Below are 25,701 nucleotides of genomic sequence, written 5' to 3'. Positions count from 1 at the left end.
ACTTTTAGCTACCATCTCTTTTTCAGCTTTCAATTAATTGTTCCAGTTAATTTTATTAAGTATTATAAAAAATAGAAACACTCATCGTTACTTAATGTTATTTTGGGGAATATGTTCATTATGATACGTTTTTGTCAGGTCTTGTTTTTTTTATATAGGCAAAAGAAAATATTAATAAAAATCAAAAGGCACAACAAGCATAAAAAGAAAGATAAACAGATACAAACTATAACATAAAAAGTGACTACTAAACCTCCCTTCTTTCCAACCATGTCCTCTCCTTCTCAGTTACCTAATCCCAACGCAGAAGAAGAATTAAAAAGAAATGCGCATTGTCTGCTTCTTAACTCTGGATCTACGGTTGTGACTTGTGAGAATTATAAACATTGTACAAGGAAGAAGGAATAAAGACAAAAAAAATCCAAATTTTAAACCTTTTCCCTTTGGTTGCACAACCATACCTTCAATGTTTCAGAACCAATTTCCTGACCAAAAAAACAATGGAATACTTATCTCCGATATGATGGAAATTTCGATCCAAATTTTATAAGTGAATTTTTTAAGTTATTCTTTTTATGTTTTTAACATTATTTTTTATTTCGAAGATGTGATATTTACATATAATTTTACTTAAAAAAATTATATTTTTATTTAATTATGTGTAAAATAAACATTATTTTTTATTATTAAGAAGCCGTTGGTTATAATTTCTTAAAAAAAAAATACATATTTTAGTTTCTTCACCAAAAAAACTCTTGAAAGAAAAAGAGATGCTCTAAACTTAACAAATTAGAAACCCATTTGCATTCATGTCACTCTAATAAAAAGAAGAAAAAAAAACAATTTAAAAAAATCCAGCGGAGCTGCTTGAATTCATTGTGATCGTCATTGGGTTGTTTTTGTCAATTAATTAAAAATAATTCAAATTCCAATTAATATAATTTCACATTAAAACATATAAATGAGCAACAAACCCTCACTCCTTACATTAATTTTGAGATTAAGTTAAACTTATCAGATTATTCATTCTGTATCAGAAATGATTCAAATTCCACGTTAAGTATATAATGTGGTTCATCTGTGAACCATTTAACCTATGGGTCCACAGTAGAAAGCGCCACAAAGTTTATTTATTTATTTTCTAAATTTATTTCAATTCAAAACTATTTTACATAATCAAATTCTTTTCCAAATCAATTTAGAAAAACAGTCACCGAATCAATTGAGAATTTCGTTCACACGGAACAGTCATAATTAAAGAAGACACAACACTAAAATAAAGAGAGAAAAAAAAAGTTAAAGCTGACAAAAAATTTTAGTTTGAGAAAAGTGTATCATGATTCTCCTTGTCCACGGGTAGTTTTTAAGTGATTTTAAATTCTTTTGAAAGGAATAAATTTGTTCTTTTATTTTTATATTTTGCTGTCTTTTTATTTTCTGGAATTGAATATTTTGTTCTGTCTTTGAATTGAACTGCAGAAAGAGAGAATGCCTTTAGGCTTAGGCAACCTGGGTTTCTGCCAGAAGCAATAAGAATAGAAAAATACAACAGCTGCTGACATTTGAACATACAATGACACAACTCTTCACCAAACACCACACCAAATTATGGAGGATTTTCGTCTCTCCTCAAAACAAAAGACAGAAAATTATAGACCATGATTTTATGGCCGAGTATTTTTTTATCTCATCAAAATTATTTTAGAGAATGTTAACTAATATTTCGCAGTTGGAAATGTACAAAACATAACCCAATCTTCTCTACCAAACGTTGGTGAGATGGTGGGGACTTGACCAAGGCCAACCATTCCATGATAAAAAATATGCACCGGGAAAATAATTCAGTATCATGCAACCTATACTGTTTCAATATTATTATGTATATAATAAGCTAGTTTGTTTTTCTAATTTAATTCATGATAATTCTTTCTTTCTGTTCACGGAGACTTTTTTTCTCGGATTATTTCAAAATGAAACAAAGTAAACAAAACTAGTAAGAAAAACGAAACAACGTCAAAGATAATCTGAATCTGGCCAAATTTCCCTATTTTAATTTTTTCACTTTACATTACAAAAGGGTGGGTACACAGACCTACAAGCAGAATCCCTTTTTAGCCCACATAATTAACAACCCCATAATACACTTCCGGAAATTTTACAAATCAAACACCCCATCTCCCTCCCTTCTTTCTTCTTCTTTTTTTTTTTTACTTTTAGTTTATTTATTTTCTCCATTCTAATCTGAAATTACAACCTAAACTTGCCCTTAACAACCAACCTCCACCACAACAACCACAAGATCTTACAATCTTACAAGATGTCATAAACTAATCCAAACTTCTTTTATTAACACTTTGGCCCCCAAACTTTCCCCAATTCCAGATCCGCCCTCCCGTTTAAAAAAATCACGGTCAGGTCAGGACTCCAAAATCAGAGGGAGCGTAACGGAGAAGCAGAAGATTCTAGATTAATGAACAGAACGAAGAAAGGAAGCCAAGGTAGGTTAAAATTGGGACCCGAAACCCAGAAATGGACGCGAATCGGCTCATTCAAGCCGAAGAAGACGCCTGAGATCACGGGTCGCGGAGTCGGCAACCGCAACCGCCGGCTGCTTCTTCGAAAACGACGGCAAGGGCAGCGCGGTCGGCGATGGCGACACCGAGAACGCCGATCCGGCGTAAACCTGGCGTCCGGACCTGAAATCCACGATCCGGATCTGCTTCTGAACCATATCCGGGTCAGGTCCGAGCCTCTGGGTACCAACGACGACCAAATTGTCACCTTCCTTCTTCAAAGCCCCGGTTTTCAGCTTCGAATCGAGCGACTCCCCCCTCCGGAGAATGGTGACCTTCTCCATCTCCAACCTCGAAAACCTCGAATCATCGAAGCTGGGCCTTTTCTCCACAACCCGTTTTCTCTGTTCGGGTCGGGTAACCGGCTTCCGCGTGCCCCTGAAGTAATTGTTGTTGTGTGTCCCAGAGGTTCTTCTCCGGGAAAACCCCGCCGGTGGAACAGCGATGCGGTGGGTGAAACAATCTTGTGGCCGTAGAACCTCCGTGCCCATGGTGTAGAATTTATGAAACTGGAAAAAAAAGAGAAGGGTGGTGTAGATCTGAAGGAGGTTAGAATTTAGTTTCCTTGTTTAGCATATGTGGTTGGCCCTCCTCGGAAACAAGGAAAGGAGGAAGGGGCAAAATGGGAAGAAAAGAGAGAGGGGGTCGGGTATAGGAAGGGAGAGAGAGGGTGAAGGGTAATATATAGGGGAGAAAGAGGAAGGAGACAAAGGTGGGTTTCCACCTACTTTGCGATGCGCGTGAAGAGAGAGATAGTGGGTTTCATTTCACAAGTGGAACGGGTTCTTTCCGTTAACGCTCGACGTCACACTCTTTTTTCTTCCTTTCTTACTCTGTTTGACGTCAGGGAACGGCACCGTGTAGGCTCGGTTAGTTGTCATTCTCGGTGGGGTCCAGGTGAGGTTGCCCAATAATTTTGCAATTTCCAAGATTTTTCTTTTTTCTATTAAAATAAAATTGATGTATATTTTGGCCATCTTCAACGATGTGTAAAAGTGGTAGGAGAGGTTAGCCTGCTAAATCATTATGCACTCTTTTTCATTTTTTAAAAATATTTAATATTTTAACATTTTAAAATCTAATTAATACATTGTTCTTAAATATATTATTTAATATCCCATATTAATAACATAAGCATTATTAGAGATTAAGACATTAAATAAGGATATAATAAATTTTAATTTTATTAAATATTTCTTAATCTATATGTAATATTTTTAAACATCATGAGAAAGAAGTAGTAGTAATAATGAAAATCTCACTTGATACTAATCAATGTTTGATCCAAGTGATATTAGACTTCATTTTTTTATGTTAAGTTTTGAATTTGAGTATTGTGGATGACAAAAACTTATTTGGAATATTTTAAAATTTTAATATAATAATTGTTATTAATTTTAGTTCAAAAATTATTAGTATAAAAATTTGTTTGAATTAAAATATTTGTGATAATATATATATATATATGGAATTTTTGCGTCGTGATATATTAATATCGTTGAAATAATTGAATAAAAAATTTATGCTTGTTTTGAGAATTGAATCTACATGAGATATTTTTATGATAAAAGAGACACTGAGACATCATGCAATATAAATTCGACTCGTAGACCTTTTGAAAAATTTATGATCCCAAACGCTTCTAAGAATTAAACAATTAAGTCTAGTGATTCTCAAAACTACTAAGTTGTGGTATTTGTTTGTTTAAGAATTGAATTTAGTGAATTGTTGGTATTATAATTTTGTGTGGATGTTTTATAAACATGTATATGTTACTTTAATTTAATTTTGCATATATCATGATTGAATTTTTCGATTACCACACCGAATGAGAATATTATTTGCAAATTTTTTTGAAATTTGCTTTATTCACTAAGATTATTATTTTATTAAAAGTATTATTTCCAAAATTCGAGAAATAAGTTTTTGAGACAAAGAAGAATAAAAGAAAAGATTTAGTTCATTAGTAGTTAAACTTTGCAATTGTTCATATTTGGGAATAAAAGTATTTATTTATGCAATAACTCATTTATTATAAAATTTTAGTATTTTAAACCATTGAAAATTTTACATTCTTATTGTATAGACTTTTTAAAGTATATTTTTATTGTAATAAAGGACGGTTAAGAAAAAAAATCTTATTAAAAATTATGAATCAGATATTTTATATCAATAGTATAAAAAAAATGATCACCTACTCCCTGCTGACTAATCTACTCCCACTCCCATGGAAGAATTCAAACTGGACAATAAATATTGCTAGTAGTAAATTATCAACAGATATTTTAAATAAGAAATATTGTTGGTCTGAAATAGTCCAAACGTAAGAAACTACTGTAAGAATTACACTAAAATATAGATGATTTTTTTTGGTCATAACCAAATACAATTGAGCTTAGTAGATGAAAGTTGCGAAAATGCTTATAAAGACATCCAATGTCTCAAAGTTAATAAAATTACAGTAACAGTTTTTAGGATTAAGAAGAAAATACCTGTTATGAAAAGAGTTTTGGTATTTATGTAATGTTTATTTTTTATGTGATTTCTAGTATGTTGGTAACTTTTATTTAGATGTGATTTTTTACATCAATGTGATGCACGTTTTATTTGGCGTCCTTCAAAATTGGACTCGCATTCACTGAAGCTAAAGTGCTTGTTTGAACACGCACTTATAAAATTAATTTTGAATTAATGTAATTTATAAAACTAATTTTAAATAAACGTGAGTCAGTTGGAAAGTGAAATTTTTAAATAAACTAATTTTATCATACAAATTATTTAAAAACTTTCAATTAAAATTGATTTTGGTTTAAAATTATCAAAATATGCATGTTTATGTATTTAATTGTTGCTATCCATTAAGATAATAGGGATATATTTAAAATACATTTTGTAACTCAAGTTTAAGGTGATGGAGAAATTATTTTTAATTATTTCAGCTAAACTTGAGTCCAAATTTCAAAATTATGTTTCCAACATACATCTGAACATCTTAGACTTAAAAATATAACAATACGTGTTTCTAAAACAATGTAGATCCAAACACGTATTTTAATCAATGCAAAAATTATTTTTGACCCATATAAGACTTAAGTTTAAAACTCAAAATACACATCAAAACACAATAATTTAAAATACTGTAGCTTGCATGTCTTTTTAAAAAAAAACTTATATTATATGACATCAACCAACATGACTAAGTAACACAAATAAACACGTTAATAGTGATCTTTTATCTACTTGACGTGGAAATTAGGGTATACTTCGATTTGCAAATGCAATTCTAAACATTCATGCATATGGTAAGGATTTTTATATTATCAATTAACTAGAAATAATCGTAAGTATATATTTTAAATGTCAATTATAAAAATTAATAACTATATTATGTATAATAGTATGTAATTGAATAATAAAATAAAAAGGCTTTTCATTATATGTTGTTATGGTGTATGTCACACATATTGTTTTGAGATAATTATCAAAGTTAACGTGTGATACACTGGGAAGACCAAAATCTAATCTAGGGGTGTATTGAATTAGATTTTTTTTTAAAAAAAATTAACATAAAAATGTTTTATGGATTTTAAAGATTGTATAGGAATATTATGATTTTTCATATTTTTTTATAAAAATTTTATGATGGTTTGAATTTTAATGAATTTATATCATAAAAATTTAAAATAATTTTATAGATTTATAAGATTTAAAAGAATTTTTTGAATTTTTTAAAAACATTCAAAATTACAAGAGTTAGTGAAAAAAATAATAAAATTTGATGAGGTTTGAATTAAAAAAAATAAAATCAGTATAATTTTTTAAATTTTTTAATAATTATATTGATTTTAGTTTTATATTCTTCTATACTAACATTTCTTGTAATAGCATATTCTCATTCACACTTTTAGATTTGAATAATAGATTTAAAATTTTACGTTAATTTTTTTATTCTTTTAATTACTACCATCATTTCATGATAAATCTAAAGATATGTTTAAATGGGATGAATTAATAAACATATGTTATAAGGGAGTAGTGATGGTAGAAAATTAGTAGAAAGGTTAATAAGTTATTTGGATGATAAAATTAAGGGTGATAATCACAAAAATAGTGTTAAACAGGTAATGAACATAGTTAATATAATAACAATGTAGTTAATTTTAGTACATAAGACAAACATTAATTTAATTTAAAAAATAAAGAGAAAAGTGCATAGTGAATGAGTATATTTGACATTTTTTTATTTCAAAAGAATTGAAAAAATATATATGACATACACATCTGGAAGAATATTCAAGAAAGAGGAGAATATATGTGATGAGAAAAAAAGAGTCATATAACCAACAAAAAAATAAAGAAAAAAGTCTAGTAAAATCTTAAGGATTTAAGTGAGATTGTTTGATAGATGTTTTATATTAAAAAGTTTGATAAAATCCATCGAAATCTTTAAAAAAAAAAAACCATCAAAATTTATATATTTTTTAATACAAAAGACTTTTTATAAGTTATAAAAAAAAAATCCTAATTCAATAGCACATGATTTTGCTATCCTCCTTAAAAAGTATTTAAAGTTTTAATTAAATACCATAAGACTCATTTATATTATTTAAAAATCCTAATTGAATATCATAACACTTTTTTTTATAAAAAAAAAATCTTTTTAAAATCCTTTGAAAGTCTATTCCAATACACCCCTAACTATAATAAAATTGTATATATTTAAGTATAGACAATTCAATGTGGTAGCCTTAAATAAGTAAAATAAATACTTGTCTTTTTTTTTTAGGAGATCACATATATCTTTTATAGATTTTTTTGTTCAAATAGAATATGACTATTATATTTACGTAAACTCGTGAGAGTTTCATAGACTCGACTTGTAAACTCGTAAAAATTTACTTCATATAAAAATAATAACAAAATATCTATAAATAATATATACCCATTAAACATTTCAACAGTATAATAAAAAAATAGTATATCATAAATTTCACAATACTTAAATAACTAATTCTAATAATGCATCACTACTAGATAATAACTTGTAGATGTTATAGTAATGATAAATTATTCCCATCGAGGATTTGATGTTATTAGAGAACAAGAGTTTGATGTTATTAAAGGTGAGAATTTTTGTATTTGAGAATAACACAATAAATGAAGGTATATTGAACACAAAATAGATAGAAAATAATCCAAAATGATTTATATTTTGATCTAATTTTTTTAACTTGCTGATTTGATAATAAACTCGAGAATATAACGAGTTTACTTAAAGTTTGTAAAGTTTACCAGAGTCTACTAAAAAAAGAATTTATTTAAGAATCAACTCACAAAGATAAGTGAATTGATAAACTCGTAAGAGTTAACAAATTAACTCAAGAGTTTGATAACCATGTTACAGAATGATCATTGAAAAATTTATATTACTTGCTATATATCGTGGTTATTTATTATATTAATATATAATAATTTTACATGGAATTCTTAATCTGTTCAATGTATTTATTTTACATGGGAGACTTTCCATCTGGTGTCCTATGTTAATCAAGGTAATTAGCTAGTGAAAGCCTAATAGTGTATTTAGACATTATATTCTGAACTATAGTACATATCAAATGAAAAACCACACGATTTTACCCATACTATAATTAGAAATTAATATGTGTGCATGTTGTATAATAAAGGGAAAATGATTTGGCACTTCACATGGCTTCGTTCATGCTCTTAATAATGAATGTTGTTGAATAATTCATTTTTATCTAGTTTTTAAAGAGCAACTCAACTTGGCTGTTCCCTTACCATCCATTTATTTTCTAACCTGCAATCATTCTCTAACCTATTTTATATTATTCATATAATATATTTTTATAATATTCTTTTATAACATTAATTTTTTCATCACATCTTTCATCTTATTATTTTATACTCCTGTCTCTTTTCTTTTAATCTCTCTTATAATTGTATAAACTTTTGAACATTTTTATTGTACAAAATATATAATATCTCAATCACAAAATAATAATCCATAAAATCAAAGCCAATCTTTATAAAAGATAAACAAAAGAAGATGGCCATGCAATACATTAAAAAGTAAGGGTTGAAATGGACATTTCACCTCTCTTCATGGGTGTCAGTGTTCGAATGAAGCAGGGGCAGTTTTGGTCAATCATTCCATTGCTTACTCAAACAGAAACACTTACCCACTTTAACCGGCTCTTGTCTCATTGGATTTTTTTATTTAAAAATTAATACCGTTCAATTGAAAATTCACTTTAAAAAACAAATGAGAAGTTATTTATTAATTACAAAAGTAATAGACAAAATTTAATAATATAATTGCATAAATTATTATGCATATTTAGTTACAATTTTCAGCATTAATTTTTTATCACAAAATTAGTATTCTTATCTTTCAACTTTATTTTTTATTCAATTTGATTCTATAACTTTTTATTTTATTTTTGTAATACATTTTTTTTATATTTTGATTTGGTCCATTTTATCCTTTGTTGTTTTTACTGCTATAAATTTTTGTCCATTATTATAGTTTTTAGAAACTTTAGTAGTTTTTTACTACTAAAATCAGTATATGACAAAAACGGAACAAATTGAAAAGCGTAAAGAGATAAAGGATCAATATCAAATCAAAGAAATTTTAAAAACTTAAAAAAAAGGTTAAAATTTTAACAAACCAACATCCCAGAGAATTCACAAGTTCGTATGTCATTTTTTAAACCACACTTTAATATTACTTTTTTTTATTCTTCATCACGAAAGTGAATTTAACAAATTAAGAGATTTTCAAGTGAAACCTTAATCAAAATTATCATAAAACTTTATAATGTGTATCACGCGTAACATCAAATAAATCTGATAATGTAAAACCATTAAAAAAAAATTTAAGAACCGTAATCAAACTAGACAGACTAGGTAGTGTTTGGTTTAAGAGGATAAAAAACAACTGAAAACACTTTCAGCGAAAAGAGATGAAAGTGGAGAATCAATGATGTTTGGTGGGTGTAAAAGGTACTTGAAATGTGTGAAAAAAAAGTGAGACTCATGTTATTTAACTTTTAAAGTCTCATTGTCTATGTCTGTATAGTGCCAAAATTTATCACTCCCCAAAACAAATTATAGTTATTTGTTTTCTGCTCTATCTGTTGCATCTTCTCTATTGTTAGCAACATAATTAATCATGTTTCTCGCATGGTCGATTGGGTGATTATTGATTTATAATTTATTTTCTGGTAACTGTACATAATGAATTATGTAATTTATATAATTGACTATACAATCATTAAATTTGTTTCGTCAAATATTTTTTTTTGTCACACCTTTAAATAAACATGCTTCCTTTATGGGTTAAAATAAATATTTGTTCAATCTCTATTTTTTTTTACTTTTTCCTTTTGTTATTTACCCTCACTTTCATCTTTCTTTGATGTATTTTCATTTCTCACACTTTCACTATTTAACATCGTTCTCTATCAAACACACCCTAATATAAACCTTAATTAATATGTTTTAAGTATGTTCAATGCCTTTGTGGAATGTGACGTGTGTAAGTTGTTGTTGTTTTTTTTTTTTGGCATAAAATGTTGTTGTTGTTGGGACTTCAAATTATTAGTTTAATAATTTGTTAACATGACACTAGATGATAATGTGATAGCTAACATATTATCTAACATATATGTGAATGTGATTTAATTGTATTTTTAATCCCTTACAATTATGATACCAAATAAATTAAAAATATGATTAATTTAGATTAATATACATGTCAAATAATACATTAACTATCATGTCATTAATATATTATTATCTTATGTCACATAAAAAAATTTGATTACATATTAAATGAAAGTGTAACAGAAGGATCAAATCATATAATTGTGATACTTAGATAACCTAATTCACAATTAAATCTTAAAAGACTAAATTCGCACAATTATAATGCATGATGTGTATGTGGCAAATGAAGGAAAGATGGTATATTTTTTTTGGGTGAGATGAATATCCTCGCAAGCAAAGGTCTTTATGCATGTATTATGATGGTTATTCATTTCAAAATCACAAGGTTAGTCTAGTGATGAGATTTGAGTAATATACATGAGATATTAAGTTCTAACATCAATACAACTATTGTACACTAAAAAATGGTTCTACGTTTCAACAATTTACTCAATGTCACTTGAATTTTGTTTTGGACATGGCTTAATTAAGTTTGTGCATAATGGTTGATAACACTAGCAAGCCATACACCTCAATACTAGCTTCGTTTGGATGCTGAAAGCTCAATAATCTCTCACCTCAGTCTTAGGCCATTTGCGTGAGCCATTGACCCTGGATGTAGATCTTGCGTCTCACACTTGCCTAAACATGTACTATCGTTATTTTACCAATAAGCATAGTTATTCTACCAATTTGCTTATTTAGATGTTCGAATCTTTACAAGTGATCATCACCATTGAACACCAGTGTAAAGAATTGGAACATTGCTACTTTTGGCATCCCGAGCCAGTATTGGAGATTGTACACGTAAAAAGAGTGTTAAATAGATTTCCAACGTGTGTTTGGTAACTTTTGCGTCTTACGATTTTGACGTGAAAATCTGGCTATGCGTGGATCTAAAAGACTAAAACTCACGCCAAAACATGTTATCCTTAACACGCTTATGTTAAACTACAACTTGGACACCTAGGCATATAGTTGGCATTGTAATGCATGATGAACATTCTAAATTCAAGTCATACCAGTTTCAGTAATTAAAATGATTCCATGATATATAAATAATGCGCGCGCAATTCATAATATATGCTGTTTCATCTTTAAATATGTCAGAAAATTATATAATATTTGTTGTGTTGTGTACAACCAAAACATAATTTTGCAAGAGGATAACTTTGTCTTGTACGTTGTTCTGTATTAGAAGAATTCTTAGTAGCATAACTTGAAATAAAGGTAAGATTCACAGTACCTCAAAAAAATATTCATTAGGTTCGAGCAATTTAATTTAAGGAAGCGGATCCATATAAGTATATGATCAAATCAATCGTCGTTATTACTACTTTCAAAAAGTTATTGTTTACGCACAAAATTAAAATATGTTAGTGTTAACGAAGTTTAATAAATAAAATTAATTTAGATAATCAAGTTGATAGAGTTATATGTAATTTATATATATTATACTGAAATTAATTTAGGCATTTAGTATTCTAGAGTTATACATCTGATTATTTGAATTTTTAAAATTTTAATTGCTAAATTATTTTTTAAAAAGTCTAAAGTATCGTCATACAATATTGTTTTTGGAAGTTAAAGTTGGGACATTTGTTTTTAAAACTAATTTAATAATAAATTAAATTATTAAAAGACTAATTTAATGATAAAATGTTTAAATATATACAATTTTAAAAATATTTACGACATGAATTTAAAAAATTAATACAATAAAGCATATAACATTAGAGTTTTCTCATATTACTATCGTTGCACTTTGCTTTCTTTATTTCTTTTTTTCCTTCGCCCTTTGAGTGTTTTCCATTGTAGCTCTCTTTGACTTAGTTCAGGACCCATTTCAATGTTGAGTTTTAACTTCTTTTCTGAAAATAATAACAACAATAATAATAAACGATTCTCTATTCCCACATGTCTGTTTCAATAATTTTTGCTAAAAAAATTAAAAAGAAAAAAAGAAGTAGTGGGAACAAATCAAATATGCTTTTCAGTTTTCATAAGGTGTGGGGTCGAATAAACCTTTTTCATAATAGTTAATTAAGTGCAAAGAATATGTTGTGTGTGTTTTAGTCCCCTTTATCCTGTACAGTTTACAAACACGGTATAGAAACTAATACCATGGGAAGGAGAGCTGAAGCATCCAAAAGAAGGGACAGGTGGCTTGAAAGGAACATGGTATCATTCAAAGGATGGGATCACAAAATGGGTTGGACTCATTTGTCAATTCATGTACGGATTATATTAATATGCTAACTTGTTTAAATCGACAAGAAAATAAGGTGGGACGGTCAATCTATCAGCTTTCTTTAATATAATAATAAGGTAATATATATATATATATATATATATATATATATATATATATATATATATTCATTGTTTAAGTCTTAAATGATTGAAACAAAAGTTTTAATGGTCTAATTATTCCAAAAGTACTTCTTCTTTTGTTGTGTTTTTTTTTAAATAAAACTTGAATCATGTATACTTTAGAATAAATAAGGAAAATTAAGTGATAATTTACCCAACATATACAAAAATGACACTATGTTAAGTTTTACAAATCACTCTCCAAATAAACTAAATGACAATGTTGATGGTGTTAATTCTAGTGTGGCATGAGAGAAATTGAGCCAAATTAATAAATTAAAAAAAACTCTTAAACATAAGGAATTTAACTTTCATAAAAAAAGAGAAAAATAACTTTAAAAAAACAATTGATTGAAATGTAGCATTAAAAAAATCTTGCATACCATAACCTGCCATTTTCTCTCATCTAGAACTAACCATGTCCGACAATGATATTGAGCTTTTAGTTTGAAAGGGAATTTTAAGTTAAAATTGTTAAACAACTTCTAATTTATAAAACTTTTTTTAACTTTAAATTATTATTTTTTAAATTAAGTAAGATACAAAATAACATATCATATGAAAATAAGGTATCTTATGTGAAAGTGAAATAATTAAATTTAAATCATATAATCAAATATGCAAGATCAATAATTAATGTTATATAATTACTTAAAAAGTTAGATAACTTGTTGACATTAAATTTAATTTTTTTTATGTATAATTATACGATTTAACTTTAATTGTCACTTTGATATAAGATGTTTCATGTCCTAACATATATTTTTTCTCTATATATAAATATAATATATACGGTTACTCTCATATAAAAAGATGTTTCGTGCTATAACATATATTTTTTCTCTATATATAAATATAATATATACGGTTACTCTCATATAAAAAGATTGTTATTTTGGTTACTAAAAGTTAGTGAATATACTTGTCACTGTCTGAGTAAGAACACATATTCAATAAGGCAAATATTTTAATCCGAAAAGCATAATCTCAAAGGTCGTGAATATACAATGTGTGAGTAAGTTCACGATTATTGGTTTAACTTTTAACTATACTAATTATTTTTTTTTCTGTCTTGTAATTGTAGTGTAAGAAAAAAATTATTTTAAAATAATTATTATTTTAACTTTTCATTATAATATTAATTACATATTTTTTATTTATATTTCTTATATTATTAATGGTGGATAAAAAAATTTATAAACAAATTAATGATAATATAATATTAATTTTATAATATTATTATTCATTTTCATCTATTTATTATTATCTTTTCAATGTAAAATAACTTTGAACGAATATTATAATGAGATAAAGTGAATAATAATTAGGTAACATGAAAGATGTTCTCGTAATCCTGAAATCTTAACATATGAACAACCTACCTTTGACAAGTTGAAAAGATAAATTATAGTTAAAACATTACCTTTGCACCTTAGATTTTCAAATATTGTATTGACATACCATTAAGATTTACCAATGTGAAAATGCCCCACCAAATGCTCCTTTGCTGTGAAATTTCAACAATGACGTGAAAAGATCTGGTCAGTTATTATACAACAGCTTCAAACCAAAGATAAGAGGAACACTTAGAGAAAATCTACTTGTACATCATTCAGATTTCTGGCTCTAAATGATCGACAAAAAGTTATGGTCATAAAGGAGCTGATTTTTTTTTTTTTTTTTATGCTCTTCCTTAAGGAGCTGGTGAGCAATCAAAAGCATTCATTAACGGGTCAGTAATGAATGGCCCACTAAATGCAGGAAAAAATCTTAAGGTTTCGTTTCCCATCTCAAAGTCTGAAATGAAGGTGACACAAATTTTCAACCCTACAAAACTCGTCATTATTAATTAGCACTAACAAATCATCGTTACCTTAATCAATAACTATACATCTGGGCCATCTGGTCCTTTATTCAACAAAAAGACCAAGTTAATTTCTACTTACACCCTCATTTTTTTTCTAAGTACACCTTCATCTCCCCCTTTTATATTTAATTGCCCATCATACCCTTTTTCTTTAGAAAAATGTAAATAGTAAGTGCCAAAGATTAAATATCTAACAGCCCAATGGATGGTTTTGGGGTCAGTTAGCCAGATGAATAAATGTCCATGATAGCAAGTAGCCGATAACACTTCATGCACTTTCCATATTGTTTTTGGAATTCCGGAAGGGAAACGATTTCGGAAGTCCAAAGTAGCGAGCAAGGTGCTCGGCATATAAAGCCCATCCCAGTCGAAGTATGCTGTGCTAGGCCCATGCCATGCAACCATCTAATCCCACTCAAAATCAAAAGAAACATCTACATATTAGCATATATTTTAGTGCACGTTTAAATTTCAGATGAAAGAATTTAAAAGTATTTTAGCCTCAAAGTAACAATTTTCTTCTTTTTTATTTTGTACATTAAAATTCACATTATATATTAGAATTCACAAAATTATTTTTTCAACTTCAATCCAAACATAACGTTACTCTTACAGGTGTACTTGGGTTGGACACAGATGTATTTGCCATTGAAAGAATGCAACACTGAAGAATTGACCTTGCGTGTATGCAATTTTTATTTTATTTATTGAGAAGATGTCATATGCAATGTTAGACAATGGTAGATCAGGCAAACATGATGACCAAGTAAAAAATAGGTCAGCAAGGTGACAAGTTGTTCTGAAACAACTCTATCGATCGATTGAAGATGTTTTATCAACAAAAATGCAAAAAGAAAGAAGGTGTGCACTGCAATCATTTTTAACTATATTAAACAGCGAAAAATCATGTTAAAAGTTTTTAAAAAATTCAATTCTAAAAGTATAAGTAATGGTTTAATAATGATTTTTCAAGTGTATATTATCAGTCATTACTAACTCTATTTTTTTTTTATCTCATTTCAACCTCATTTTCTTTTTATTAAAAATGATTCTGCCAAAAAATTGAGAAAAGTTAAACATTTAAGAGATTTAACTAATAAATCATAAATAAACTTCTTGATACTAAACTTAAATTCAAAATCTTAATACTTTTATCTTTATTCATATGATACTCAATATTATCATTCCAATTCAATCTAATCCAATGGAGAGACTTTATTTCATATTTGTAGTCCAATTTGTTGCTACCTGGTCCTTGTGTGTTCTCGTTCTCTTGCTTGTGAATGCAGCCTCTGAATCCAGTTAGGGCTATTGTGTCCTTTGTCAAAGATAAATGCCCCTGCTCTGATATTACGAAAATACTGGTGACCCATTTGGCCATTTGAGGAGGTAGGTAACAAAATCAAATAAAGTAAGCACAAAACAGTGACATCTAAATAAATTCTTGCATTGTGAGTTATTATGAGTCACAGAAGTTACAGAGCCAATATCCACCACTGTGTCTTCTTGTCTCTCATTCAAAAGTCCTATCCTTATTCAAACGTTACCAGGCCACAAGTTTTGGCATCAAACAAAATTAAGAAATTCATTCATTAAAGAAAAAAAAAAAAAGAAGAGATAAAGTTAAAACGTCTTCCGAGACACTCATCTGTGTCATCTCACTATCCAATTCCAATCCTTCTTCCTTCCTCTCAGATTCATTAACAAAATATGATAGTAGCACATAAATCCAAAATAAAATAAATTGAACAAGAATTGTACTATATAATATAACCAAAATTAAAAAAAAAGAAAAGAAAAAAGAAACAGGAGCAGAAGAGGAAGATGCTGGTGAGTGAATCGAGTGGTTCGAAGGTGGATCTTCCGGAGGAGTTGCTAAATGTTCTACCGTCCGATCCTTACGAGCAGCTCGATGTGGCCCGCAAGATCACCTCCGTTGCGCTGTCGACACGTGTCGACGCGCTCCAATCAGAGTCGTCCGCTCTACGCGCCGAACTCGCCGATAGGAACCGGCTCATCGCCGAGCTCCAGTCTCAGGTGGAGTCCATCGACGCCGCTCTCTCCGAAGCCGCCGATAAGCTAGCCCGAGCCGACCAAGACAAGGTCCGAACCGGTCCCTGAACCCGGTTCAGTTTACTCTAACCAATTCTTTTATTTATGTTTCATTTTTGCTTGATATTATTATCACAGGAGAATTTGCTGAAGGAGAACGCTTCGCTTTCCAACACAGTGAGAAAGCTCACCAGAGATGTCTCCAAGGTGCAAAATTACGTACTTTGCTTTCTTCTCAAATCTGAATTTTTATTGCATGCAGTTGTTGTTGGACTAATGGGTCATGGGTGGTTTCTCAATGCAGTTGGAGACTTTCAGAAAGACGCTTATGAAATCACTTCGCGAGGATGAAGATACTTCTGTACGTTACTTTTTATTTTATTATAGTATATTATAAAAATGTTAACAAGGGTGTGCATGGTTAAGGAAATCAAAGTTTAAAGTTTTTATAAAAAAATATAATCAATACTTTTTTTTTATTAAAAACTTATTTTGATTATTATTTTTAGATTTAATTAAATTTTTAGTCTCTCAATTTTTTTAACAATTTTTAATCTTCCATTAATTTTTTGCCTTTACTTTTACTTCTTCTAAATTTTTTGGTTCATTTTTAGTTCCTCAATTATTTTATTGTTCAAAATTAATCTTAAATATAAAATAAATAAAAAATAAAAATATATAAACTATAAATTAATTTTGAGTAATAAAAATAAATATGGAATTAAAATGAAAAAACATGTAGAGAGATTAGAAATACCGATGAAAAATTAACAAGGACTAAAAATTGTCAAATTTTTTTTGAAGAAGTAAAAATGAGAATCTAAAAAATTTAAGGGAATAAAAATATAATTAACCCTTATTTTTAATTAACTAATATCTTATTATTATTATTATTATTATTATTATGGTTCTAGTTGTTGTGCAAAAGTAGCTGTTTCGTGTACTGAAGAAGTTTTTTTTATATTATTTATTTATTATCTTGGCCTGGCTTAATTTATTAGTTTAGTAATCTTCGAGTATTGTGAAATACTAAACCAGTTCAAGAAAAAACTGTATCTACTAATAGGATTCTGTGAACGAGAACCTTTTGAGATATATCAATTTAAATCATGATAGTTTTCCTATAACTAATTAAGCTTCAGTTGTATAAAAACAAATAAATAAAAAAAGCTTCAGTATCTTAATTAGTAGCATTGCTTGGGCTAGCTTCATATCTTACTGAATTTAGTAATTATCATGTACTGTTTATTTAAATCAGTTCAATTGATTAATTAATTTTGTGTAATATGCTCGATCTGTCTTTTTTTTCATTTCTTTATCTCCACTCCCCTTTTCTTTTATATAAGGATCATTAATTATAAACTTCACTTAAAAAATTTAATAATTACCATGTTTACATTGTCTATGAAGATAATAACAGGGGAGGACTGCTACTATATTTTCTCTCACATCTTGTCTCAAACATTATATTTATGATTGATTCTCAAACATTATATTTATGGTTGATTAGAATTTATTGAAAATTATCAATTTTGATAAGTTTTATCTCTTATTTAATATACATATATTAAATCAGGAGAGAGAATAATGAAAAAAAAATCCTACAATGATAATTTCTAATGAATTAAGTACCGCTAACATTTCTCATTTTGCTATTTATTTCAAATGTTATCGGGGGACGTAACATTTGCTTTGCATTTGAGTTTGGCACAGGAAGGAACGCCGGACACTGCAGCTAAGTTACACAGTCAAGCAAGTTTCACTTCCACATCGCAATTTGGAGGTACCTTGACTACTTTCAACTTGTCTTCCATTCATTATTCACCTTTACTATTTGTGGTTCTGTTGCTTCCTGTATGTAAAGTAGTATAATTCTTTAGTGTCAAAACTCATATCACCACCAATTGGTCAAATTAATCAGGGAGGAGTGCTTGTGTACATGTTTACATATATTGTGTAATCTAAATTAATATATAACATATATTGTTACTTTACATTAAATAATTACGCAAATTTTTGTTCTAATTAGTAACACTTAATGTGCTTGTTGTTAAATATTGGTTAAGTTTAATTACATAAACAAAATGTACAAGAAATTCTCCAAATCGACATTCATACTTGAAGTCTAGATTAGATGGACCCCCATGTGGTGTGCGTGCCACTTGTAGCACCGAAGAATTGTTTTGGAAATTTACTTAATTGTTCATAGAAACTCTTTTTTGATTTATTAGTCTAGTTTTATAACATAATATTTGGCCGAGAATCCCCAACATGGTAGCATTTTGATCTTACTGTGAATAATATAAGCAGTATTTTTCTCATTTTTGGTTTTGATAAGTTCTTATTTGATTGCAGATGATGATGCATCTTCAACGCTTTCTTCTAGAACATCTTCGATGCGAATAAACACTTCTGATATGGGAAATTATTTAGCAGAGGATCGTGAGTCTGATGGTGAGCTAGTATTATCATCAAATGGGGCAATAGCATACATATATTTAATTGTGTATCATCAAAATAGACACAATATACGGTGCCTATCTTTGGTTTGGTATTGCTGAAAAGTGAACAAAAATATGCTATATATCTTCACCATTCTTGTGTATTTCCAAAATTGCAGGCTCAAAATCTCGAGCATCACATAATCTCCTCTTAGCATCTCAAACTAGCACCCCTCGAATTACTCCCCCTGGTTCCCCTCCTAGTATGTCTGCATTGGTATCCCCAACAAGAACATCATCTAAGCCTGTGTCTCCAAGGCGCCATGCAATTTCCTTTTCAACCTCAAGAGGAATGTTTGATGATAGGTCTTCAGTAGGGTCACAAACTGGTGAGACTTCCTTCAGATCCTTGCTTTTGTTGCATTTCTATTTACCAGATTTTTATTGACATTTTTTCATAACAATGGCTCATTCACTGGTTTTAATTTTGTTATCTCAGGACGAACACGCGTGGATGGAAAAGAGTTTTTTCGCCAAGTTAGGTGAGGCTGCTCGTTTTAATAAGTAATTTTAGCTATCAAACAATTTGCAAATTAACATGACATTTATGAAATAGATTCAATTTCTTTTTGCTACTTAAGTCAAAATAATCTCTTTTAGTCGTTACATAATAATACAAAAATCTATTTGAACTTTTCGGGAAGGGGTTGGAATTCTAAGTGAAACGGCACTTCAATCTGTTAGCACAAATGTCAAAGTGTGTTTGATGATACTTAAACTTTCTATTGAATTTTCATTCATTTTCTCCTGTTTGTTATTATTAGGAGTCGTTTATCTTATGAGCAGTTTGGTGCATTTTTGGCAAATGTTAAGGAACTGAATTCTCATAAACAAACTAAAGAGGTAATATCTCTGCCTCATTCCCTCTTCCATGCTTCCCTCCCAATATATCTAAATTTCTATTAATTGCCACTTGTATGTGTGTGTGTGAAATTGCAGGAAACACTACAGAAAGCTAATGAGTTATTTGGGCCTGAAAACAAGGACCTCTATACTATATTTGAGGGACTGATAACGCGCAATGTCCATTAGCACTATCATGCGGAAATTAATTTCATGACTGAAGTTTTGTTCCAACTTCCTAGTTAATTTGTAACAACTGATATTCCCACTACTTTAGCAACCTTTTCCCATTGTAAATTACATATTACTTATTATTGCGTGATAAAGTTTTATTTGAATTTCCAAGCCTGTAAATTTGAATTGGGGAATGACTTCTCTTGACAAGAGCAAGTCTGTTAACAGGTCGACCATTGGTGTCCTTTTAGGAAATGCATACTGTGTGTTCTTGCTTTCATCCCTGAGATGACTAGACATGGGTAATAATTTAACTCATTTTTGGTGAACGTTGTGATTTAAGATCTTCAACTTTTCTTTTCAATGATGTAACTTTAAGAATATAAAAATGTTTGTTTATATAAAGAATTAACACGTTTATAATGAATCATTATAAGAACTGATTCTTTAAGTTTAAAAATCTCATAACTAAGCATCTCTTGATTAAGATGCTCTGATAACAAATAATTACAATCATTAATTGTTTATTTTTCTTCCATTTTTTATTCTTTACTTGCTTCAAACCGAGACGTTTTCTCCTTAAGGCTGTCTGGCTTTATGCATATGAAAGCAAGGCTTTCTTTCACTGCATTGGGTTAGAGCTATAATTAATGTTCTGATTTTTTTTATTAAGATTACTATATCTTTCTAAAAAATAATATTTTAAAAGAAATTAACGGCGGTGCGTAAACCTTTCTAAAAAAATCGATATTTAAAAGGAAATTAACAGACATAGGTACTAATATACACATGTGGATTCTTCCCACACTTTTCAAAATATATACATATTTTTTTAAAAAAAACTTTGCTAATTTTCTCAAATTGATTAAAATTCTGCCTACAATATTGTTAATTGGATTTTGTTAACTAATATTTTTAAGAAATTAGTTAAGAAAATAAAAAAAATTATTGTGAAGATAAAAAAAAATGTTATGAATATTACAATTTTTCACATGCTAGTAAATTTTTTTTTCCTTTTAAAGCATTTTCAATAGAAAATCTCATTTTGAGATCTTAGTCATCTTTTTTGTGAACCCCTCAATATTATATCACTATCAATATTTTTTCCATTTTTTTCACTCCAATGGTAAATCACAATGGTAAATCACATTTTGAGATTTTAAATAATTTTTTTGGTATATAAGAATTAAATACAAATTAATTTTGTAGAGAGAGTAAATTTTTGTTTTTGAAATATAGGCAGATTTTGTTAATTATAGGTTGGATATCGTCGTTCCAAGCAATTAACATTTTTTTTTGGTGAGGATGATTCCAAACAATTAACTAATAAAGCCATTTATAAAAATAAAATAAAATACTAAAGGCATTTGTTGTCATTGGTTGGCTTCACCTCCACGTGCCAAAGACGTGGGAGGGAGAGAAGTTGCTCATCCCTACGTACAAGCTCATAAGTCATTAAGCATTTCTCCAACCAGCCACAACCTTTTAATTAAACTTGACTGTTTTAATTTCGTAGACTAACTTCTTTATCCATTTTAATAGTATTTTATTTATATATATCAAAGGGTGGAGAAAATTCAGATATGCATTAAAAAGAAGAAACAATGAATGAGCAACAAACTAAAGCCGTATTTTGGGCATTAAAAACCGGTGTGAGAGATAATGACAACGTTGTTGTATTATCATAGGAAAGTAGGAAGACACAGAAAAATCATGCCAACCGCTACTTTCATTTTCATGCATGTCTTTCTCTTTCTCTTCTGATCTTCCTTTCTGACTCTATATGCGTGCTCGTCATTCCCGTGGCTACCCTTTTGGTTCTCGGAAACTCGATCGTCTTGCCTAGCCTAATTGGCCACCATGACCGATGAACAACGAGAACCACAAGCTTCCCCGAGGTAATTAACTATCTTTCCCTCATGCATGTTTTTTTTTTTTTTGTTATTACTTCTTCATTGTTTCTATTTGTTTTTTCATGCAACGTTTGTTTTTCATCTCATGCATGCACCACCACGGTCTATCAATTTGTGTTTCTTCTATTAGTTTCAACTTTCAATTTGTATTTTTTTCATGTTTGTTTCCTTAATATAACATTAACCGACTAGTGAATAAATTAATACGTTTTTGTTACAATATTACTTCCGAGTTTCCAACCATGCCTTGATGTTGGGTTGATATTTATTTTTTGTCTTGTGGTTCTGGCTAACATTATTATAATGGGCTGTCGGTGGCATTTGATCATACATGGTTGCATTGAAATTTGTTTTTAGTCTCTTAGGCCATGCATGTCCAATATATTGTGTCACACTCTTTGGGTTTTTGCTGACAAAAGAAGATTATATTGGCAGCAATGGCGTCCACAAGTTAGAAAGAAAACAAATAGCTGAAAGGGAGAGATCGGTTTTTAGAGGCAGGCGTCCACGACCTGGGTTTTCTGATTCATTTTCAAGCGTTGGTAATTGAAATCCACTTTCTCTTCTTTTCTTGTTTCCTACACTTGTTGCTTTGCTCCAAATTAAACATGTAGTGTTAAAACCTCTTACTCTTTTCATTTTGTTATTTTTTGTACTAATGCTGAAAATGAATACCATATTAGACCTGGAAGCTTTAGAGATTGAAGAGGGCTCTCCTAGGAGTCAAGGGTCTGAAACCCCAAGTTCAAGGGCCAGCACTTCTGATTCGGAGAGTCAGGGATCTTTTGCTGGGACACCTAATAACAATAACCAGTGGCGTGGTTTCTTTAAACTACTCAAGAAAGGATCCCAAATGCCTTTCCAAACTTTTCACCCACTTAAAAATGTTCCAAAACTGACAAGAAGAAAAAGCAAGAGAATCAGGGAGGACCTCATTCCATCACTGAATGCAGCATCTCTTGACACTGAGTTTGGCTGCTTCAAATCTTCCTGGAAAAACTTCACCCTCGCGGAGATCCAGGCTGCAACTGATGACTTTAGCCATGGTATGAAATTCTCTTTTCAGAAAAATCAAGTTACCGTTGGATATAAAAAAAAAACACTATTGCTTTGTTAGCTATTCCATGATATGCTAATCCAACAAGTAGGGTCTGTTTGAATAAACTTATCCATAAGCATTGACCGAAAATGAAATAAATTTCTGCATATGTTCTTATAGAGAAGTTTATACAAAACAGAATCTTAATCAAAGTAACTCTGAGAGAAACCTTTTTTTTATGATGACATATTGACATCATGTTAGCTAGGCTGATAAGCTATTTTATATGTTCACTTTTGAAGAAAATTTGATTGGGGAGGGAGGCTATGCTGAGGTTTACTTGGGCAAATTGGAGGATGGAAACTTTGTTGCCATTAAACGGTTGACAAGAGGGTGCCAAGAAGAAATGACTGCAGATTTCTTGTCTGAGCTTGGCATTATAGTGCACGTGGACCACCCCAACATAGCTAGATTGATTGGATATGGTGTTGAAGGAGGAATGTTTCTTGTTCTTCAATTGTCTCCACATGGTAGCCTGTCATCCATACTTTATGGTATATATACTAACCATTTTGAGAGTTTCTGGAATGCCATGCAAATTTTGGGATAATAACAAAAGTTATAATTACCATTTTTTCTTCTTTGCATGATTTCAGGACCTAGAGAGAAACTGAATTGGAGCCTCAGATATAAGATTGCTATGGGGACTGCTGAGGGCCTTCGCTATCTGCATGAGGGGTGTCAAAGAAGGATCATTCACAAAGACATCAAGGCTTCTAATATTCTTCTCTCAGAGGATTTTGAGCCTCAGGTGCCTCTTAAGCCTCACACATCTGATTATGGAACTTTTTATGTTCTAAATCAAATTAGGATGTTAATTGTTTAATCTAAGTTTGTTTAATGCTAATCTTATACCAGATATCTGATTTTGGGCTTGCAAAGTGGTTACCTGACCAATGGACTCACCATACTGTCTCAAAAGTGGAAGGCACATTCGGGTTTGTATATTTAACATCTTCACAAGTTTTCTGTGTTTACATAATTTTTTTCCTTCTTTTCACCAATTAATTAACACTTGTTTTTTATGTTTTTCTTTTGCATCAACCTTGGATGCCACAACAGCTACCTTCCTCCTGAATTCTTCATGCATGGTATAGTAGATGAAAAGACAGATGTCTATGCTTATGGTGTACTATTATTGGAGCTCATTACTGGTCGACAAGCTTTGGATAGCTCACAGAAAAGTCTGGTGATGTGGGTATGTGTGCCTTTGCACAAACAAATACTAAATGTATATTAATCATCTTGACAAGGAAAATGTTTAATATTAAAAATAGATAGGATAAAGGATTTCTACCATGTCATCTAATAGGATTGACATATAAGATAAGTTTGTTACTTTTATACTAACTATTATAAATTCTAATTGGTCGACAGTGAGAAGATATTTACACTAACAGTGCATAGAAAATTAAAGTCTAATTTTAATCTACCCTTTTACAAAACAATTATTGCAGGCAAAACCTTTGCTAACTGCAAATAACATCAAAGAGCTTGTGGATCCAGTTTTGGCTGATGCTTATGATGAAGAGCAGATGAAGCTTGTAACCTTAACAGCTTCTCTCTGTGTAGACCAGTCCTCAATTCAGCGACCGGTTATGAGCCAGGCATGCCCCTTATGTATTCATTTCTCTACAAATGACCCTAACATGTATAGGAATAACAGCTGCAAAATTGATTAATCTTTGATCCTGTGTTTGATTTTGGCCAAGAAAATAAATAAATAAACAAAAGCTTTTAATGTTTATGTTTTTTTCCTGATTGGATGCAGGTGTTAGATATACTAAGAGGGGAAGAAGAGAGCTTAAGAATCATGAAAGAACGATCGAAGTCAAAACTTCAGAGGACATACTCTGAAGAACTCTTAGATGCAGAAGAGTACAACTCAACAAAGTTTTTGAGTGAGAGGGATCGACATATGGAGACTATTCTAGGCTGCAGTAGCTCTGTTACAGAAGATGAGGATAAAATCTAGCATATGGTCTATGATTCAGTTAATGGGTGTACATGGAACTACATAAGTTGAAATTATAAGGCAGTGATTTATTTGCAGAACATGAACTGATTCTGATTCCACTAGAGGATCCAGAGCTGGCCAGAACATGGGTTGAAGAGGTTAACAAAGACAGAAACTGAGGTGGAGGCAGAACCTCATGTGGATGTAGCATGTTTGCCAATAGTTTTATTTAGTCAAAATGGTGATGAAATGGGACATAATTTGTGATGCCAAATTAAAGCTTCAGGATGGGTTGCCTTTAGATGGGGATTACCGTTTTCCATTTTATCCACGCAGTGTCAATGATCATCATCAATTGCAAATACCATTTTCAGCAAGTTGTTTAATTTTCTATTGTAACCATAAGCAGATTTGTCCAAGAAAATTTCCTTAATTTGTTCATTTTGTGTTATGTGATTTTTATTTTATATCTCACCCGTAGTTTTATGTTTTTAGCTTTTAGTTTTCGAATACAAATTTGAAATTTAAAAAAAAATTGTCTTTTTTTTTTTATAGAAATCAAAATGGATCTGATTAAAATTAGCATGAATTGGTTTTGAATCACTTTAAAACACA

General features: G+C 29.8%; 2 protein-coding genes and 1 pseudogene across 3 annotated transcripts; 2 read left to right on the top strand and 1 right to left on the bottom strand.

Annotated features, from left to right (window-relative positions):
* Window positions 1-2,020: 2,020 nt before the first annotated feature.
* LOC114388235 lies at window positions 2,021-3,248 on the bottom strand (annotated as a pseudogene). Its single transcript, XR_003661465.1, has one exon. The product of XR_003661465.1 is annotated as an uncharacterized LOC114388235 (transcript).
* Window positions 3,249-16,156: 12,908 nt separating this feature from the next.
* On the top strand, window positions 16,157-20,397 carry LOC114386652 (uncharacterized protein At4g15545-like). Its single transcript, XM_028346688.1, has 9 exons — window positions 16,157-16,650; window positions 16,738-16,806; window positions 16,904-16,960; window positions 18,313-18,382; window positions 18,955-19,053; window positions 19,220-19,429; window positions 19,540-19,582; window positions 19,865-19,943; window positions 20,040-20,397. Exons 1-9 carry the CDS (start codon window positions 16,372-16,374, stop codon window positions 20,130-20,132), a joined length of 999 nt encoding a protein of 332 aa, XP_028202489.1. The 5' UTR covers window positions 16,157-16,371; the 3' UTR covers window positions 20,133-20,397.
* A 1,454-nt stretch (window positions 20,398-21,851) lies between these two features.
* LOC114385749 (receptor-like cytosolic serine/threonine-protein kinase RBK2) lies at window positions 21,852-25,555 on the top strand. Its single transcript, XM_028345806.1, has 9 exons — window positions 21,852-22,015; window positions 22,466-22,572; window positions 22,714-23,076; window positions 23,372-23,623; window positions 23,726-23,880; window positions 23,988-24,067; window positions 24,192-24,327; window positions 24,587-24,736; window positions 24,901-25,555. Exons 1-9 carry the CDS (start codon window positions 21,978-21,980, stop codon window positions 25,102-25,104), a joined length of 1,485 nt encoding a protein of 494 aa, XP_028201607.1. The 5' UTR covers window positions 21,852-21,977; the 3' UTR covers window positions 25,105-25,555.
* Window positions 25,556-25,701: the final 146 nt, after the last annotated feature.

The sequence above is a fragment of the Glycine soja genome, chromosome 15 (genome assembly GCF_004193775.1).
Source record: "Glycine soja cultivar W05 chromosome 15, ASM419377v2, whole genome shotgun sequence".
NCBI classification, from domain to species: domain Eukaryota; kingdom Viridiplantae; phylum Streptophyta; class Magnoliopsida; order Fabales; family Fabaceae; genus Glycine; species Glycine soja.
This window is presented reverse-complemented; position numbering and strand designations above follow the sequence as displayed.

Excerpts from the sequence above, each read along its gene's own strand:
- LOC114385749 (XM_028345806.1), top strand. The coding sequence starts at position 21,978 with ATGACCGATGAACAACGAGAACCACAAGCTTCCCCGAG. Across the intron at positions 23,077-23,371 it reads AACTGATGACTTTAGCCATG|AAAATTTGATTGGGGAGGGA; the intron begins GTATGAAATTCT and ends TCACTTTTGAAG. Across the intron at positions 23,624-23,725 it reads CCTGTCATCCATACTTTATG|GACCTAGAGAGAAACTGAAT; the intron begins GTATATATACTA and ends GCATGATTTCAG.
- LOC114386652 (XM_028346688.1), top strand. The coding sequence starts at position 16,372 with ATGCTGGTGAGTGAATCGAGTGGTTCGAAGGTGGATCTTCCGGAGGAG. Across the intron at positions 16,807-16,903 it reads TCACCAGAGATGTCTCCAAG|TTGGAGACTTTCAGAAAGAC; the intron begins GTGCAAAATTAC and ends TTCTCAATGCAG. Across the intron at positions 19,583-19,864 it reads GAGTTTTTTCGCCAAGTTAG|GAGTCGTTTATCTTATGAGC; the intron begins GTGAGGCTGCTC and ends TGTTATTATTAG.